At 49.2% G+C, this 18,240-nt stretch overlaps 1 protein-coding gene across 2 annotated transcripts; it reads left to right on the top strand.

Moving 5' to 3' along the window:
- The first annotated feature begins 5,942 nt into the window (after positions 1–5,942).
- Positions 5,943–18,228, top strand: LSG1 (large 60S subunit nuclear export GTPase 1). Of its 2 annotated transcripts, XM_074877482.1 has the most exons (14): positions 5,943–6,057; positions 6,147–6,264; positions 6,550–6,670; positions 7,235–7,321; positions 8,183–8,269; positions 10,369–10,429; positions 11,141–11,317; positions 12,593–13,018; positions 13,311–13,412; positions 14,233–14,376; positions 14,688–14,811; positions 15,457–15,536; positions 16,186–16,359; positions 17,686–18,228. In XM_074877482.1, the coding sequence occupies exons 1-14, from the start codon at positions 5,977–5,979 to the stop codon at positions 17,863–17,865; spliced, it is 1,962 nt and encodes a 653-aa protein (XP_074733583.1). In that variant the 5' UTR covers positions 5,943–5,976; the 3' UTR covers positions 17,866–18,228. The 2 variants fall into 2 exon arrangements, with proteins under 2 accessions (XP_074733583.1, XP_074733584.1); XM_074877483.1 differs by lacking the exons at positions 5,943–6,057; positions 6,147–6,264; positions 6,550–6,670 and adding an exon at positions 6,700–7,093.
- Positions 18,229–18,240: the final 12 nt, after the last annotated feature.

Below are 18,240 nucleotides of genomic sequence, written 5' to 3'. Positions count from 1 at the left end.
GCGGGCTTATCTGCTCGGCCCAGTAGCCTGGGGGAAGCACAGCAGCCTGCTCTCTATTTATGCAATACCCCAGCAGCTACCGAGCATCACCTGCCTGCGTGTGCGCGCCTGGAAAGCTTGTGCGCGGCGTGGGAAAGTCTGTAAGATACCATCTCTCCCCCGCGGCCCAGCCTGCCCCGCTCTGGCAGCGCGGTGAGTGCTGCACTTGGCCCTTGGCAGACCCCCCTCCCTGTCCCGCTCCATCCTGCTCCTCCCCTGGCCGCTCTGGTCTGTGCTGGAGCCCGTGGTTGCACCCCACCAGGAGCCTGTAGGCTCCGGGGTGCACGCTGCCCTGCTGGGGTGCAGGCAGGCGGGCAGCTGCCCACTGCCTCTGTTGGAGGGGGATGCCAGGCTGCCCTGCTACAGCATGGGGAGATGCCAGGGCCTGCCCGATGGCAGAGGGCAAAACCCCACAGAGAGCAGCCCTGCTGCAGGGATGGCTTTTGTACTCAGCAGCTGGAACTGCAGCTGATGCGGGTCTCTGGTTGGGGAGAGTAGTGGGAAGAGGTGCTGGGAAAAGTTGATCTATGACAAGACCAAAATAATTAATGAGAATGTATTGATTTTGTCAGCATATGAAAACATCTCTGGCTTTCTCCTCTCAGATAGCAACAGAGCTCACTGTGCCGCAGCAGCCAAAGTGACACAGTCAAAGCGAAACTTTTCAAACCGGTATTTCAGTATTTTCCAAAACAAGGTATTTCAGAGGCTCTGTAACTATGCTAAGCGTTGAAGTTTCAACTCTTTGTTCCGAACTGGAACAAAGGAAATGCTGAACTGACAGGATTTTCCATGAAACTGAAAGGCTGAGCGGCACCGGGGCTGCATGGGCTATCAATGGGGACAGGCGAGGTGCCCCAGCCTCCAGCCCCGCCGGCCATCATCCAGGTCTCACCGGCAGTGGCTGCAGATGGCTGCTGCCAGGAGCTGGGGCGGCCTGAGATGAGTTGGCGGGGCAGGGGACAGCATGTCCTGCTCAGGGAGAAGGGTCCTTATCAGCCCTTAACGGATGCCTCATTCTGCCCCTGCTGTCCTCCTGCCTCTCCGAAGGGGAGCAGCACCCCATCCTGCTGGCTGCCCTGCCCTGGTAGGGCTCCGGGGGTCGGGGTTGGGGGCACAGACGATGCCGGGGCAGTGTAAGGACTGTGGGGACTCCATGCAGCAACGGTCCTGGATCCCCCTGGGTGCACTGAGGGTGATGCCAGTGCAGCTCAGGGTGCTGCAGCCCGGGGACAGCCCCAGGGCCGGGGCTGTGCTGCTCGGCGGGGCTGTGGTGGTGGCGGCACACCTCCGCCGCGGTTGTTTTTCAGTCACCAAGGGCGGCACACCCCGCTTCCTGCACAGGCGGCCCCGGCGCTTCCTGTGCCCGCAGCTATAATTAGAAGGGTAGCTGGCGGGCGGGGATGCAGAGCCCTCCCTCAGGGGTCACGGCACCCTTGCGGAGGTCTCACCAGGCCGGTGGGGCTGTGCTGGGCACCTGTCCTCCCGCCATGCTACCAACCAAGGGGAGCAGAGGTGGTGTTGGGGTGACATCCTCTGCTCGACGCCTCGTCCTGGGGGCTGCCACCATGGGGCCATCCCTGCCCATGTGGAGGGGGAGCCAGTGCAGGCAGCAGCAGGCAGCGGGGACAAGCCTGCCCAGGCAGAGCTGGCGCTCCGGGAGTTGGAGAAACGAGGAGCTGGGCTTCCTGCCCGGGCGCTTTGCACCTTCAAAGACACAGGCAGCTCCTCTAATTAACCTTCCCCCACGCTGCCAGGCAGGGAGGTGATTTTATCTTCATAGGGCTGGTAGAAGAAGAGGAGTCTAAAAAACTTGCCTGAGGGCCCTGGCAGGATCAGTGCCTTCTCAGGGCTCAACCTTGGCCAGGCAGCCCTATTTCAGAGCCTCCCTGGGGTGCTGTTCGTCCTAGACGCAACCGAGACTTTCACCAAAAAATGGGAGAGCTTGTGGAGCGGGGTTGCCCTGTTCCTATGGTTCCACCATGCTTCTGAGAATGGCTGGAAAGAAGGGTGTTCAAGCAGCTGCAGTTGTGCACAGAGCAAAATTGTCTTGGTGTTCTTGTAGGGGTGCTTTGTGGGGGGTTTCTTAATGGGTCTGCTTGTCAGGCTGAGGCTGGCAGTACCGCTGAATCGAGCATTGTGAGCCTACATGAATAATGAATAGCCGTCACATGAATATTTTAGAGACACAGTCCTGAGATCTCCCAGTGCTGCCTTAGAGGAAAACGAAGGAAAAGTTGTCCAGAAAGAACAATGTTTCCTTTAGGCAAAAATGCACTGGTGTCATTGGCTTTTGAAAAAGAGCTGCTGCTGCTAAATAATTCTCAGGATTTGCATCAAAAACTGGAGCAGTGGTTTGGCTCCAAGGCAGAAAAAGTTGGGAGGGAAGCCAGCCCTTTTGACACAAGTCGATGATTACAGTGTGGTAGAAGGACAGCAGATTGTCTATGCAATGGTTTTGCAAGAAGTCCCAAAGCAATGGCCACCCTCCAAAGAGCCGTCAGTGCTGGGCACTCAGTTAACACACTTCAAAGAAGTGGTGAGAAGTTTGGTGATGTGCAGGGGGTGCTTGCTCTCCCAGGACAGCATTGCACCTCAGCCCAAGCACTGCTGTCAGAGAGCTGAGTTGTAAAAACAAGGCCCGAAAGCAGTGAAAATTGTGTTCATTTTGCATGCTGTGGTAGCTGCTGCATCGTACGGGGGCGAGCTGCAAACCAACAGGTTTATCAGACTTTGCAGCAGCATGCCCCTCTCCTCCATGCTCTCCTTGGCTGTCTGCGTTCTTGGCATGCACACACAGGTGCCAAGCCACCTCTGTACAGCTCTTGTGACAGCATCTCTTCCTCGGTGGCCCTTTTCACTGTGGAATTAATCCACACACAAATGTTTTCTAGGAGAAGTGGATTGTTGTGTTTAGGTAAAAGCCAGAAGAAGCCAATCTTGCTCAGGTAGGCACATCAGAGCAATAGGAGTGGGATGAGAAACATTGCAATTAGAAATAGGCAATTAAGACTCTGTCCAAGACTCTGATGTCTCTGTCACTCAGATCACCCAATCTGTATCTCCTTCAGCACTGCCCTGCTCAAAGTCATCCTCGCTGTGCTGCTGGCATCAGCAGGCAGAAATAATTCCTTAGTGTTTATGAAGCACCCAGAAATGTATCTGTTGCAAGAATGAGGGCAATTTGAGCATTTCTTCAGCAGCTCCCACAAAAATGCAGAAAATATCTGCAGTCACTGTCCCTGGAGTCTGGAAATGGGGAATGGTGTGAGAAAAAAAGTGCAATGTGTGGGAAAATCATCCCAACCAAAATGCACAGATCTTTGCTCTTCAGGTTACCCTCAAAACTCACCACCCCCAGCATGCACAGAGGGTTGCAGGCAGTGGAACAGCCTGAGCGTCCTTTTCCCACCGTGCCAGCAATTCTGCCCGTCCCCGAGTGTCTCTGTTTGCAGTTCATGCCACTGGCCGCGGCTGCCTGTGTCCCCTGGAGACCCATCAAGCTCTGTGCTGGATCCATACCGGTGGCTGTGATGCCAGCTGAGGACCCCGGTGGTGCCGAGGCCGTGCTGGCAGGGCTATGGTGATGGGATTATTGAAGAGTTTGGCCCCTGCTTGGGCAGCCTGGGAACAGCATCGCGTGTGCCTCAGCTCTGGGGTTAGAAGTGCTGCCAGACCCAAGGTGTGGAGAAAGGCCGGGCTGGCTGGCTGCTCTGGTTGATGATTATGCAGTGTAGAAGGAAGGTAACTTTTAACTGAAGTACAAAAGAAATACAATAATGAGCACTTATATTACTGCCTCAGTGCCCACATAAAGACCTGAGATGGTTTTATTAAAGATGACTTGATTAAAAATGAATTTACTAAATCACTGTGTGCTGTCTGCAGCCCACCAGCCTTCCACTGAAGCACCTCATGTAAATGAAAAGGTGAACGCTAAGTCCCCTTTCATCTGTCTTATTGCCTTTAGGAATCAAAGGAGGAGCCGGGCTGAGCTGGCGGTGGTGGCAGAGCCTGGGATGAGCATGGCAAGTGTTCAGACGTACTTGGGAAATTTATGTTGTACGGTTGCCGGCTTTGAAAAGAAGAAGAAAGGAAGAACTGCATCTTCCTAACGAGTGTTTATCATGGGGAGGTATCACATAGTGCTGAGCATGAGAAAAGACCACTCCTGCCCACGGGGTTTTGCACGCTGCTGTGCTGCTGGCGGCCAGCACCTGAAGTTAAGCTTTGCCTGACAGTGTAGGCAGTACCTGTGTTCTCCAAGGATTAGTCAGGTTATTCTCTGATTACAACTGATACACATTACAGAGTTATAGTCAAAAATGTCTGGCCTTAACCCAAGACCCATAAAGGAGAAATGGTTCATAAATCAGTTCACTGTGCAAGAACAGGTCGAGTTGTTTATTAATTTAACCTTCTCTCCTATCTTGACCTGGACCGGCTGCAACGGCTGCTGCCAAAACCCATTTGATGGTTCTCTGGCTGGGTGGGCAATATCCTCCATCCTGCAGAGATGCCCAGACTCTGGCTAGATTTTGGCTGCTACCTCATAGCACACCTTCCACTGCTGCATCCAGGATCCTTCTTTGTCACCGTCGTCCCTTGCATGCACTGTTTGCTGTGTTGGGATGATGGAGACCGGGGATGGGGATCCTGCATTGGGCTGGGTGTATTACAGGGTGCGGGGGCAACCTTGGCCTTGGGAGCTTGCGGCTCTCCCTGGAGGGACGCACAAACCCCCTGCCCTCATCGCCCGCGGCTGGGAAAGGGTTTCGCACACCTAGCTGCTGACATTGTTTGCTTCTCGGAGATAGCATCTGTGCCAGGCCGAACCGGTGAGTGAAACCGGCAAGCGAATCCAGCCCCTGCAGCCGTCAGCGCTGCCGTGGGCTCTGCTGGGTCTGGCGGCCCCGTGCGTCGCCCCTCCGCCAGGGCCTCCTGCAGCAGCACAGACCTCGGGGCATTGCGTTTAGACGTGCCCTGGGTTTCATTAGTGCCGCCGGGTGTTAATGGTGGGGCTGGTGGCTGCTGTGGGAGTGAGAGGGTTAGAGCTGGGCTTAGGGAGGGGAGCGTTGGAGAGGCATGTGTCAGTGCTGAGCGCCGTGGGCAGGGAGGGATGGATGGATGGATGGATGGATGGATGGATGGATGGATGGATGGATGGTGGATGGGTGGATGGATGGATGGATGGATGGGTGGATGGGTGGATTGATGGGTGGATGGATGGGTGGATGGATGGATGGATGGGTGGGTGGGTGGATGGATGGATGGGTGGGTGGGTGGATGGATGGATGGATGGATGGATGGATGGTGGATGGGTGGATGGATGGATGGATGGATGGGTGGATGGGTGGATTGATGGGTGGATGGATGGGTGGATGGATGGATGGATGGATGGGTGGGTGGGTGGATGGATGGATGGGTGGGTGGGTGGATGGATGGATGGATGGATGGATGGATGGATGGATGGGTGGGTGGGCGGGCAGGGCAATGTAGGGGTGGGTGGAGGGACAGACGCGGTAGTGTGGAGCTGGATGGACAGAGAGACGGGGCAGTGTGGGGATGGACAAAAAGACGTGCATGGGTGTTGGTGGGTGGACGGACGGGCAGGGTAACTGTGGGTGTGTGCCGGATGGACGGGCCGTGAGCGCACGGAGCCCTGGAGAGGCGGGCCGGCCACGGACGGCCCGGGGCGGCCGGTCACGGCGGGGTGGGCCGCGGAGGGGCCTGTCACAGGGGGACCGGTCACGGGGGGCGGCGGTGCCGGTGCCGGTGCCGTGTCGCCGCCCGGCGGCGGGCGCGGGGAGCGCGGGGCCGGCCCGGAACCCGCCTGCCCGGAACGCTGCTCCGCAGGCGGCGGGGCGCGGCGGAGGAACCCGGCCGGGGCGGCGGAAGCGGGGCGGCCCCCCCGCGCCTTCCGGCTCCGGCGGCGGCATGGGCAAGAAGCAGGGCGCGGGGCTGGGCCGCTGCCTGCAGCGGCAGCGCGGCCTGGAGCGCCGCGGCACCGCCTCGTGGGTAGGGCCGGGGGGCGCCGGGGGGCCGGGGGGCCGGCGGCGGGGGGGGCCGGGGCGGCCCGGGCTGACGGCGGCGTCTTGTCTCGGCAGCGGCACGCCAGCGAGGTGGGCGGCGAGCGCGGCCCGGAGCTGCGGTCGGCGCCCGAGCAGAGCCCGCTGGAGGAGTTCCTGGCCACGGCCGAGCTGGCCGGTACCCGCTTCGTGGCCGGTGAGCGGCCGGGCCGGGTCCTGGGCTGCGGGGCGGGCGGAACTTGGGGCCAGGTGGGAGATCAAGGGGCTGGGGAGGGGGTCCCGGGTCTGGGGGACCCGGGCGGGGAGGCAGGACCGGTTCTGGGATGGGGGAGTGGGAGTAGGCCTGGGTCTGGTGGCGGGGTTGGCCGGGTGCGGGATCGGGGGACAGGGGATGGGGCCCTGAGCCAGGGCTGGGGGGTGGCAGGGACAGGCAGGGCTGGGGACATCTGCCTGTCGGGTGAGGGTCTCGCTCTTTCTCCAGAGCGTCTGAACATCCAGATCGTGTCTGCCCAGAGCCGCACGGGCCTGCTCACGGCCCAGGAGGCCCAGCGTGTCCGGCAGCTGCATGAGGAGAACCGTCAGTTCCTGCGCATCCCGCGGAGGCGAGTCCTGCAGGGCCGGGCCTGGGTCCCCCTGGGCTGAGTGTCTGCAGGCCTGGGGACAGGCCTCTGCTTTGTCAAAACCTGGGGTTGGGGAAGCCACTACCTGGCCTGCAGGCACCTGGTGTAACCCGCAGCACAGGTGCCTGCCTGCCACACGGGTGCTGCCAGCCACAGCCCACCTGTCCTGATTGTGTAGTTTCCTGCTCAAAGCCTGGCCCTGCTGGGGCTGGTGCATCCAGGCCACCTGGTGAGCCTTTCCAGAGCTCTGTGCATGGTGGACTGAGAGGTGAATCCCCCATCTTAAATGCTCTACAAATCTTAGCTCAAGAGAACAGCTTTGTGAGATCTAGTGTGGACAGGACTCACCTGGTGGAGTTTAGAAGGAACAATGGAAAAAGGCATACTTAAAGCTGCTGAAAACAGGTGCACACGCATGTCTGAACCATAACCATCTCAGTGTAGCTGAACGTGTGGTGCTTGTGTTCTTTATGAATTTTTTTTGCAGTAATGTGACTGGTCTAACTGCTACTTCTGACCACTTGCTCCAAAATGTGCTTGTTGCAGACCACTCTGGGATAGGACAACCAGTGCGGAGGACTTGAAGCAAGCTGAGAGAGAGAGCTTTCTTGAATGGAGGCGACAGCTTGCCCAGTGAGTATGCCACTTGTGTCTGGGTAGGTAACTGGTGGCATTTGGAGAAAGTGGTGAGTTATATTTATCCTTGCTGGACCTATGAAATTAATGTCTTGTCAGTAGCAATCTGTACTTGTTCTGGAAGGCTGGACATCCCAGCCACAGTCCAGACATGTCCTTGTGGTGAGCTTTGCAAAGCTCTTTAATATGTGCATGTTCTTGTACTGTTTACAGTTAAAATTCTTTAGGATGGAGTGTGATGTTCTGCTCTTGCCTGTGAAATGGAGAAGTGGTGAATGTGTCTTCTGAGAGCAACAGTGCTGCTCTGAATAGAGTGCAGTGCTGCCAGCCTGTGTACAGCAGCTTGTGCTGGTCCGGTGCTGCGTCTGCTGGCCTGGAGGGTTCGGTGCTATCTGCTCACACCTGCAAACACACAGTTGCCCTGAGTAAAGTCATTCAGGCAGTGGTAACAGTGAAACAAGGGTTATATAGAGCCATTTCAGCTACCATCCCCAAATTTGTTACGTTTTCCAGGTGATAATGAAGTAATAACTGCTGGCATTTGGGATAACTTCTCTGATTTACTACTGTGGCTCTGAAATTTCACAGCAGACTTTGAGTTTTTGCTCTTTCCATCATTTACCACTTCTTCATTGGCATGATCAGGAACCATGTCTTACTGCTGAACCAGTGCTGCTGACACCAGTTTACCTGGGTGCTTGATCTATTTGCAAAACTAACAGAAATAGTACCTACTATATCAGTCTGATTTGATAGCTCCCTCTGAAACTAAAGTCTCCTGGATCTAAGGAAGAACTGGTGGTGTACTTACTGCTTGATGTGGGCCAAATACAATGTCTTTTTTCCATTTTGCCTTAGCCTCGAGGAAGAAAAAAAGTTAATTCTAACGCCATTTGAACGAAACTTGGAATTCTGGCGTCAGCTTTGGAGAGTCATTGAAAGAAGGTAAAGTATATCACTATCCACTTTTTAAAAAGTAACATTTAATGTGTTTTCCTGAATTGAAGCATTTGAGTCAAGCTTCAAGTGTCTCAGCACAGGAAAAACAATTACAGTTAATAATGTTTTATTATCAGCACTGAAGTGATTTTGTTTTGAAGTGATCAAAACGTGACGTGAGGAAGGGCAGCTGCGTGGTGGTGCACACTAGCTCTCAGCACTGCGATTCTGCAGGTGGTTTGCTGCCAGTCTGATGATTCTTCAGATGCTGCTGCTCTTGCCTCTTCCAGTAACTGTGTGGGAGGCCTCTTTTGAGAATGTGTCTTTGAGATCTTTTGCCGAGATTAACCCTTTCCCCTCTTTCTCAACCACACAGTTGCGGCCTGACATTCCAGGGCAGGAGGCAAGGGAGATCAACTAAATAACATTGGGAAAGAAATAGCCTTTTCGTCCTTGGCCTCTTGCCATGCAGAGAAATTGCAGCAGTGTACAAAAGACAACAGCCTGTCATATCACAGAAATAGCTTTGTTTGCTTTGCTGAGCTGTAATATAATAGGAGTGCTATCTGCTACATTAATCTAACTGGGGCATTTAATTTCACTAGTAATTAAGTTTGAGATCATCTCGTCTGATTCTTCCTAAAATTGAAAAATACTTCACCAGTGAGGTCATGGTGAGCTGGTCCTTTCACAGAAGTGGCTTTGTACTGGGTGCTGCTGGCCTTTGGCCGGGGGAGAGCTGGGTCGGGAGTATCCACTATAGGGTATCATGTTGTGCGGTGTGAGTGTATTGTGTGTTTTGAGGTGGCTGGAATGTGTTATGCTTTTCTGCTCTTGTTGGAGAGTAAGGATGCTGTCTCAGAATTGAAGGAAAAGTTGTCCAGTCCCTTACTTTGCCAGATGATTTTATCTGTTGTCTTTCTTTTTTTTCTTGTTTGCTTCAAACTAGCTGCCAGCAGTCTGATTTGGTAACTTCTCTGTATCCCATCCCAGTACCATGGTGTCAGCTTTCTCTCATATTGATCTTTGAATTTCTGTAACTGTTCAGTACCTCTTTGTATCCATGAGGCTTATTAAATTATTCCCTTGGGGGATTTATTGATTTATTTATTTTTTTTAATATGTAACCAACTGCCTAGTGAGGCTTGAAATTCTTCCGTTCAACCCGTGGTGTTCTGAAGCTCTTAACAGAGTGAACAGAAGTCCGTGTCAAACAAATAGAATCAGGATGTGGCAACCAGTATTTTAAATTACCTGCCTGGAGAAGTTCTAGTGGAAGAGGCTGTAGTTAAATTTCCCCCCTTCCTTTTGAAAAAAGAAGCATGGGTGCCTCTGGTATCTGAAGCCAGTGCATTTAATTTGCATGTAGAACTGATGAGTCTTGCTCACATAAGAAGTGGTAACCTGGGTTCTGGATTTGGAAGACACTTCCTAAAAGCACTCTTGCAGGGCCTTGCTTGCATGAGGAAGCAACACAGAGTCGAAGACTATTCTTTCACTCTTCTGTGTTTTTTGTGACAAGAGCACAAATGAAATTCTGAAAATGCCTGATAGCAAATGCTTAGAATCTGCAGGTCATTTGTGGGAGACTTTGTACATCTTGCTCCATGCAAAGGGGACAACAGTGTTCCAGAATATCTCGCTGTCTAGGAAAACCACTTCTTCTTCCTCTCTGTAGCCACCTCACCGCAGTTTGGGGATGAGAATAGACAGAAATAAAGTTGTGTTATCATATTTTTTACTAACATTCTAAGGGATAGAATACCACTACTCTGATTCCTGCCTGCTGAGCATTTCTGAAGGATAGATGGATTGGTGAAGCCCACATGCTTCCTTTCCCCTTGCTGGCTGTACAGGAGAATTAGCCAAGTGAGGCAGAAATACTGTACAGCAGTCCTGGCTTGTAGCATAAGCATGGCTCTGTTGGGGCATGTGGGATGCTGACATGCTTTGTTAATTCAGTAAAGGTACTTAGTAGGATAATACAGTTAAAACGGTTAAAATTCCAAGCAAATCCTAAAAGCGAGTAATGTGCTGTGCCTCACTGCTTTCTTTGAGGCAAGCTAAGAAAATGGTACTTATGGGGCTTTCTTTTATTTTTGCAGTGATATTGTAGTCCAGATAGTAGATGCTAGAAACCCCCTTCTGTTTAGATGCCAAGATCTGGTAAGTAAACCACTTTCTTGAATGTTGTGTTTATTTTATTTCTTAGAGTTTATATGATTTATTTTTTGTTTAACACATTTGGCAACCTTGAAGCTGTTCTGCTGTTGTGCTTAACAGGATATCTTTATGCAAGTATTCTGGCATCAAATTATTTTCCTTCAGTGTTTTTTGATACTTCATGGTGTTGTGGATTTAGAGGCAGTTCTGCAGACATTATCTTGCAGATATTATATCACTCCTCGTTACCTACTAGAAGTGTCCACACTTAAAGGAATTGTTCTGTTTAAAAGCATAGTGGGAAAAAAAATGGGTGAGGCTTACTGTGCTGAAAGTGAAGGATCAAGAGTTATTGAAGTGACAGCTTTGTGATGATGGACTATAGAACACTGCATCAGTGAGATATGAAATTGCTCAAATAGTTGATCTTAAGAGTTCCTGCTATGAGGTGCTGATATATCTTGTCATAGCTCTAAGCGGACAAGGTGTTTGCACGGGTGGCTAGAAACAGTCTGTATTGCAGTAGTTGCATGCTCCAATTTGTTCTAGTAGCTGTCTGCTAAACACCAGTCCCATCTAGCCCAGGGGATGGCAAACTTAGCTACAGTCACGTGGAGCTGGATGGGGTAACTTGTCTTGCTGCTCTGTTATCACCTTGCAGGGAGGAGGAGTCCAAACCAGAGTACAAACTGATCCTTCTCTTGTTTTCTTCAGGAAAGTTACGTTAAGGAAGTTGGCAATGACAAGGAGAACATGATCCTGATAAACAAAGCAGATTTGCTGAGTGAGGAGCAGCGGGCTGCTTGGGCACGGTTCTTTGAGAAGGAGGGTGTCAAGGTGGTGTTCTGGTCAGCTCTGGCAGAGTGCAGACGGCTGTCTGGAGAAGCAAAGGTACTGTAGATGACCAGTTCAAACTGAGTATGTGCTGGCTGCCTCTGATAACTTGCTTTGCTGTTATGCTTGTGATATGCCTGAGCACCTTTCTAGGAAAGGCACAGTCCTTGTCTCAGGGAAGGATTATTCTAAGGACCTATACAGCTCTAAACCAGCATTTTAATGATTGAGTTGGAGACAAAAGTGACGAGAGTAAAATGGTGAAAAAGGTGGTACACCATTCAGTTGCTCTTCATAGTGCTTGCAGTTTCTCTTTCAAGGTTAATGACATGATAAATAATACTGAACTAGAACGCAAATTTCTTCGTTAAGGCTACTGATGAAGACCTACAGAAACAGCCTTTGTAGATCTGTTTGCAAACTCTTAACTCATTGACAGAATTGGAATCCTTTCCAAGAGGGATGCTTTGAGGGATGCGGTTATCTTTACAGAGGATTTTTCTCTCCCAGGGATGAGAGTTGTTTCTTAGAGAACCTAAACTACCCGAGAGCCTTTCTTTGCCCAGTGGAACAAACTGTGCTGCTGCCCCAAGTTAGTGTTATCAGTAGATGCCACTTTCAGGTTTTACTGGGTTCATCAGTTACAGCCATTGCTATTCAACTATGGAATATCCCATATCTCCTTCCAAAAATACCTGTGCTGTTCAGCTGGTTTACAGTCCTTGGATCAAATGTTTTTACAGATTGATTTAAAAGCAAGACTGAAAGTGTTAGTTCTGTTTTCTTTTTTAAAAAGAAAGGTCAAAATACTACTGTTAGGAGGTCTTTCTCTTGAATGTGAACTGTTTGCAGGGGAGAAATGTAGAGTTGGACTAAAAACAAGACAGCTTGAAATTATTTTAATGAAATATTTAGACCTGAAACAAAATGGCTTTGTGTTCTGAACATTGTGAAAAATTTACATTTGTTCCTATTACTAGGAACACTTGATAATTTAAAAAAAAAAATTTGCTGGGCTCTGCTGCTGCTGTGTGTAAGGATGCTGTGGGCGTGTGCGTATTCAGAGTTGTGCTTCTGGGAAGAAATCTCTAATGACTTCACAATGAAGCTGACAATCCCTCCTGGAATACTTTTGTCATGCTCCTAAAACAGGCTAGTTGTTTCTACATCCTACTTAAGACCCCTAAAAAACCCTGTGTGATGTAAGCAGTGAATTGTCATTCCTTGGGATGTGGCTGATGAAAACACAGTTGACTGCACTGCAGCAACTGCAGTCAACAGCAGGACTTAGTGTTGTCCTTGCATTTCACCTATGAAATACTGTCCATACAGGAACTAGGCACTGAAGATGTAGCAGAGGACGCAAGTGATTCTGAGGATGAAAGCTCCAGTCAGGAAGATGACGACACAGCACAAGACAGTGCAGAAAGCACATCCACAGGCAATGCTTTGCAAACTGTAAATCAAGTTCTGGTTAGTGATGATGACAGTAGTGATGAATATGAAGACTGTGAAGATGATGAAGAGGAGGCCTGGCAAACCTGTTCTGAAGATGAAGGCGGGGACAAAGTAAATGCTGTTGCCCCAGAGAGGATAGAAAGCAGGACTGATGGTGCTGCAGTACAACATGTAGTGCAGGAGCAGAACAAGAACATCAGGAACTTCAGCCATCTGGTACAGAGAAATGAGCTGCTGGAGATATTCAAAACCATGCACAATGGACCAAGGGTGAAGGATGGGGAAGTTAATGTTGGGCTGGTGAGTTGGACTTTGTGCTTAACTGGAACTTGCTTAATCTAAATTTTAATTCCATATGGCTTCCAGGGGGAAAATTCATCATGTAGCCTGGCTTCCTGTAAGGGGAAAAAAACTGGCAAGCACAAATCACTGATGGTTTTGTGCAAAGATTAATTCTGAAGTTCCTGGAGCTCAGTGTTCCCTGCTGCTTGCTTTAATTTATTTAGTACTTTTCATTACAGTACTTTTGTGTCAGAGCTCTGCCAGTCTTCTGATATCACCCTGTCTGTTACCATTCCACTTTGTCATCTAGGTGGGTTACCCTAATGTTGGCAAAAGTTCAACCATCAACACAATCCTTGGAAATAAGAAGGTGTCAGTGTCTGCTACTCCAGGCCGTACAAAACACTTTCAGGTATTGCTAACAAAGAACATTGTTTTTTGTTTTTTGTTTTTTTCCCTAGTGAAAGAGAGCTTCATTATGAGCTAGTTGTAACTAAGTGGACTCCCTGAGAATTCTGCCAACCTGAGCTCTGCCCAGCAGAGTTTAGGCTGGAGAGGGGTGGGCTTGATTTATATCATCTTGGAACTATAGTTCTTGCTTCCAAACTCTTGCTATAGTTTGAAAGTCGCTCATGAGAACTGCTGTGCAATGAGAGATATTTACTATCTCCTGATTTTAAGTAGCTTGGCCTTTCTTTTTTCAACACCAGTCATGAGCAGAGAACCTCTGAAAAGTGAGTGCTCCTCTGAATAGCTTAATGTCAAGCTTTCAAACATCCTTGTCTGCAGTCGTTGCTGTGAGTGTCTAATTATGCCACAATTTTCATATAGATCAAGCTCTTAATTTTGAGGTAGCAACCCCAATCCTATAATGAGCATTGTGGGATTTGTACTTGTGCAATCTCCTACCTGTTCCAAAAGGTCCAACATAGGTAAAGGTTTCTGGAGTGCTTTCTCCTTTCCCATCAGATTGGGGAGCTGAAGATCTTGCTGCCCCCATCTGGACACCTTATTTATGAACCTTGGAAGTGCTGCTGTCTTCCACATCGGATTTCCTTAATTCCTTGGCTGGGGCCAGCAGGGCAGATGTCTCTGTTGGTAGAATTTCTGCTTATTCTCATTTGCATCCTTGTTCCATCTATGCATTTGACTTTTTTTTTTTTTTTTTCCTTCCTTTTACCTCCATGGACACTGACTTGCCTTGGTGAACTCATCGGTTATTTATTGTATAGACGCTGTATGTGGAGCCTGGCCTGTGCCTATGTGATTGTCCTGGTCTGGTGATGCCATCTTTCATCTCTACCAAGGCAGAAATGATTTGTTCTGGAATTCTGCCTATAGACCAGATGAGGGACCATGTCCCACCCATTTCCCTAATATCCTTTGCATGGGGTTTGTGAGAGTGTCTGCAAGCATTGGATCTGGAGTATGCATGCAGCATGTTCCAGCCCTGCCAGGGGCACACGTGCTCGTGCGTTGAGGGCAGTGGGGACACGCATTGGATAAAACAGCCCTGCTATGTTGGTCTCTCCCCATCTCATTTCAATTTTGTCTTGTCGGACTTGCATCCGTTTTTCCGGTTTGTGACAAAATCCAAATGTCATTTGTAATGTGTGCTTTTGAAGTGACTAGGGCAAGATTACTTGTGTAGCTGAAAATCACCAGGTGGTTTCCTTCACTAGCTTACGTTTGCCAGCATATCCCACGAAACATTTTGGAAGTGACCTATGGAATAAATATCATAAGGCCAAGGGAAGATGAGGATCCAGATCGAAAGCCAACAGCTGAAGAGCTGCTAACAGCATATGGATGTGAGTGATGATCCCTTTAAAACCTATCGCCTATGCTGTGTGCTTGGTCCTGAATACAGCCTTAAGAGAACTTTAAAAAGTTAGGCCCAACTCAGGTTTGTCATGCATTGAACCTCCCCATTAGGACTTGCCCCTGCCTCTCAGGAAGGGTCTTTGTTAACAGCTGATCTCATGTGTATGTTGCAGAGGTGCTTTGCAAGTTTTGTCTGCCAGATGTAGTGATTGTGTTGAGAATGTTGAAGTGCCCTGCCAGTCTGTGTAGTGTGGTGTGATGCTCTCATCCTTAGACACCTTCCATCAGCTATGTCTTGAATTCGACTTTGAAGAATGCAGTGAAGGTTTATCTCCCTTGTCTGATTCTCTGATGCAGTTAATCTTCTCTGGCCTTAAAACAAAAATAAAAAAACAGCAGGTTTTCTGGTGATAGGGAGATGTCACCTCTCATCATTCCTCTCAGGCTCAGATGCTTGTGCAGTCCCTCTACAGTCAGCAATGTTCCCTTTTTTCCCTGCTTTCCCCAACAGAAGCCTCTTTCTAAGGGAGTGTTTTTGAGAAAGGATACCAATGTGCAGTTAGGCAGCAGAGAAGAATGTGTTAATTCTCTTGTTGTACTGACACAGAATGTACTTTGGATTTGTCTTCTAGATATGAGAGGCTTTATGACAGCACATGGACAGCCAGACCAGCCGAGATCAGCTCGTTATGTGTTAAAAGACTATGTCAATGTAAGTTCTATTTACATCTGGGTTTTCTTTCCTGCTAGGTGGTCAGTTGAAGGCTTCACTGGAGCATGAAGGAGTACAATAAAGTGAATTCTGTTTCTCTGGATAAAATTGCCTTATATTAAACTACTCTTTAAATTGGGCTAATTTTATGTTCTAAAAGAATAAATGGAATTTCTCAAGCTGGTTACTCTTAAAAAGATGATTGCTTAAAAATAAGGTGACAGCTAAATAAATTATCCTGTCTCTAAAACAGGCAGCAGATATTCAGGAAACAAACCCATTGTGAGACCAGTATTTGGCACTAAAGACTGTAGTTCTGAGTGTTGTAATACTGTGTGCTTCTACAGCACCTCTCAGCAACTTATTGTTGAGTATTTCTTAATATTATCCTCCAGTACTCCTGGGAGTTTTGCACTGTGTTCGCAGCTGGAAATGGTGCTTTGAAGTAGAGGTTGAATGGCCCTTTAACTTAGAAATCAAGCCAGTTGTTGCCTGGGAGGAGAAATTAAGTATACTGATAGTCTGTTGGTGTGAGCCCCTGGGCTTCCAGGACTGCTCTTAGCTCTGGAGATGTTTTCATTCGTCTTTGGGCATCTCTGAGGTTTGTGGGGTTTTTTTTGGTAATAACTGTATTCCATTGCTTTCACAGGGGAAACTGCTGTATTGCCATCCACCTCCTGGCATTGACCCAAATGATTTTCAGCACCATCATCAAAGATGTCCAGAGAGCAGAACCGTGCAGGCCAGTGGACAGGTGAAGCCTGAGAAGAATACCAAAGCAAAACAAATTGAAAATGTGGTGGACAAAACATTTTTCCACCAGGTAAATTCTGGTGTTTTTACAGCGGCACTGGTGTGTCATAGTTACTGGAAAAATAGCTTGGAGTATGGAGGGTACTGGTTTGAGTTAATGGTGTTATATGACATTGGCATCTGCATGTACTTTCTACCCGAGAGTGTTCTGTTCTTTTTATTATCTCCTAAATCACTGGGAATGTCCTAGGTGACTGAAAGATACCTAATGAGCTGTGCATAGTCGACTTTTAAAAGGTCAGTGGGGTGACCCCCATCATCATGGGCCTAACATCAATCTTGAGCAAACAGGAGAGTGACTGGGAAGACAGACAAGGAAGGAGGCTGGAGTGTGAGACAACCAACAAGGAACATGGTTTTGGACTAACAGGTCCTTCAAACTAACTTTCCTTTCTTGAGATGACATATTAAAGGGTCGTGATAAGCTGCTTTAAGACAACTGATTTAGTACATGGTGGTTTTGACTCAGAATCTGAAATCAGATGAAAAGACCGCAATTTAAAATCTAATTGAGAAATCTCACGAATGGAAAATGGGAATTTCTCTTAACTTCTGTGCTTCTTGTTAGGTCACAGAGGGATCTGTTTTGACTCTACACTACTGAAAAAAATTATTAATGACTTGTAATGAAATGTCAAACCCGTAACTGATTAAGTCTGCATACCTGACAAAGATCAAAACAGGGTGTTTAGCAGTGAAGAGAATGGATCAGATAGCGTGATCCATTCTGCTTGGTTAGCTGGATATGAACAGTGTTTGTTTCAGCACAGCTAAAGATAGTCTTGCATTTGGAAACAAGAATTCAGTCCCTTTTCAAAAAACAGTGAGCTGTTTCGGAAAACTGCGACCTGAAAAGAATTTTTGGGATTACCAGACTCTTCCTCTGGCTGCCCAAAGTGCTGGCACGAGCTGTGAGCCCCAGCAGTGCTACCCACACTCCAGACTTGAGCAAGTTATTTTAGTTTCTGGCTGTCACAGATGCCAGATTTATTTGCAAAGACAATTTGTTGTGTGCAAAGCAGAGACTGTGAGAATCAATCCTAGCACTGTAGCTAATGTCTGTTGGAGCTCGGTGTCCCGTCGGTGCTCTGCCTCTGCTTGCAGTGGTAGACGCTGAGGACCTGGCGCAGCAAGGCATGGCTGCAGACAGAGCTGGAGCCTGCTGGCAGCCTTTGACTCAGCTGCGTGGTGTGACCTTTCCTGCAACTCTGGAGCTGGGGGTTGAGCAGGTCTTGATGGGTTTGAGCTTGCCTGTGTCTGGTTTTATTAACATGTCACAGTTCCTTGTGGAAATTATCTTCTCATTGGTCACTGGTGATTATGTCTCCTCTTCCAGGAGAACGTTCGTGCCCTGATGAAGGGGGTCCGGGCTGCAATGGGATACCGGCCCGGCAGCGGCCTCATGCCTGTGACTACACCCACTCCTGGGAATGTGGTAGGAAAGCCCTGGAAAAAACACGGAAACAGGAACAAGAAGGAGAAAATTCGCAGGATCACTAAGCACCTGGAGGCTTAGCTGTGGCACGGGCATCTGGCCTTTCCAGGGCAGGGACTGCACTGTCCTGCAGGCCTGAACTGGCAGGGGGGATAAGTGGGCATCACTAGCTCACCTGGGAGCTCTGTGCTATGGATTGGCCTGGGCACGGGACAAGAATGGGCTCTGATAGTTGGAGCTCATCCCTTCTGAGAACAAAGGAGACCTGGCCGTTTGTGTTATCTGGAAGCCAGCCCATATGTTTGACTGCTGCTGAAACATCCTTTCTCTGGGAGCAGATGGAGCCGTGTGGGAATGCTTTTTCCTTCCATAAAGGATGTATTTTATAGCTGTTGGGATCAAAGCAATCCCTGTAAAACTGACTAAAATCTTTAAACAGTTGAATTTCAATGAGTG

The sequence above is a fragment of the Strix uralensis genome, chromosome 9, assembly GCF_047716275.1.
Source record: "Strix uralensis isolate ZFMK-TIS-50842 chromosome 9, bStrUra1, whole genome shotgun sequence".
NCBI lineage: Eukaryota > Metazoa > Chordata > Aves > Strigiformes > Strigidae > Strix > Strix uralensis.
The sequence above is the reverse complement of the archived record's forward strand: the minus strand, read 5'-3'. Positions and strand labels throughout refer to the sequence as shown.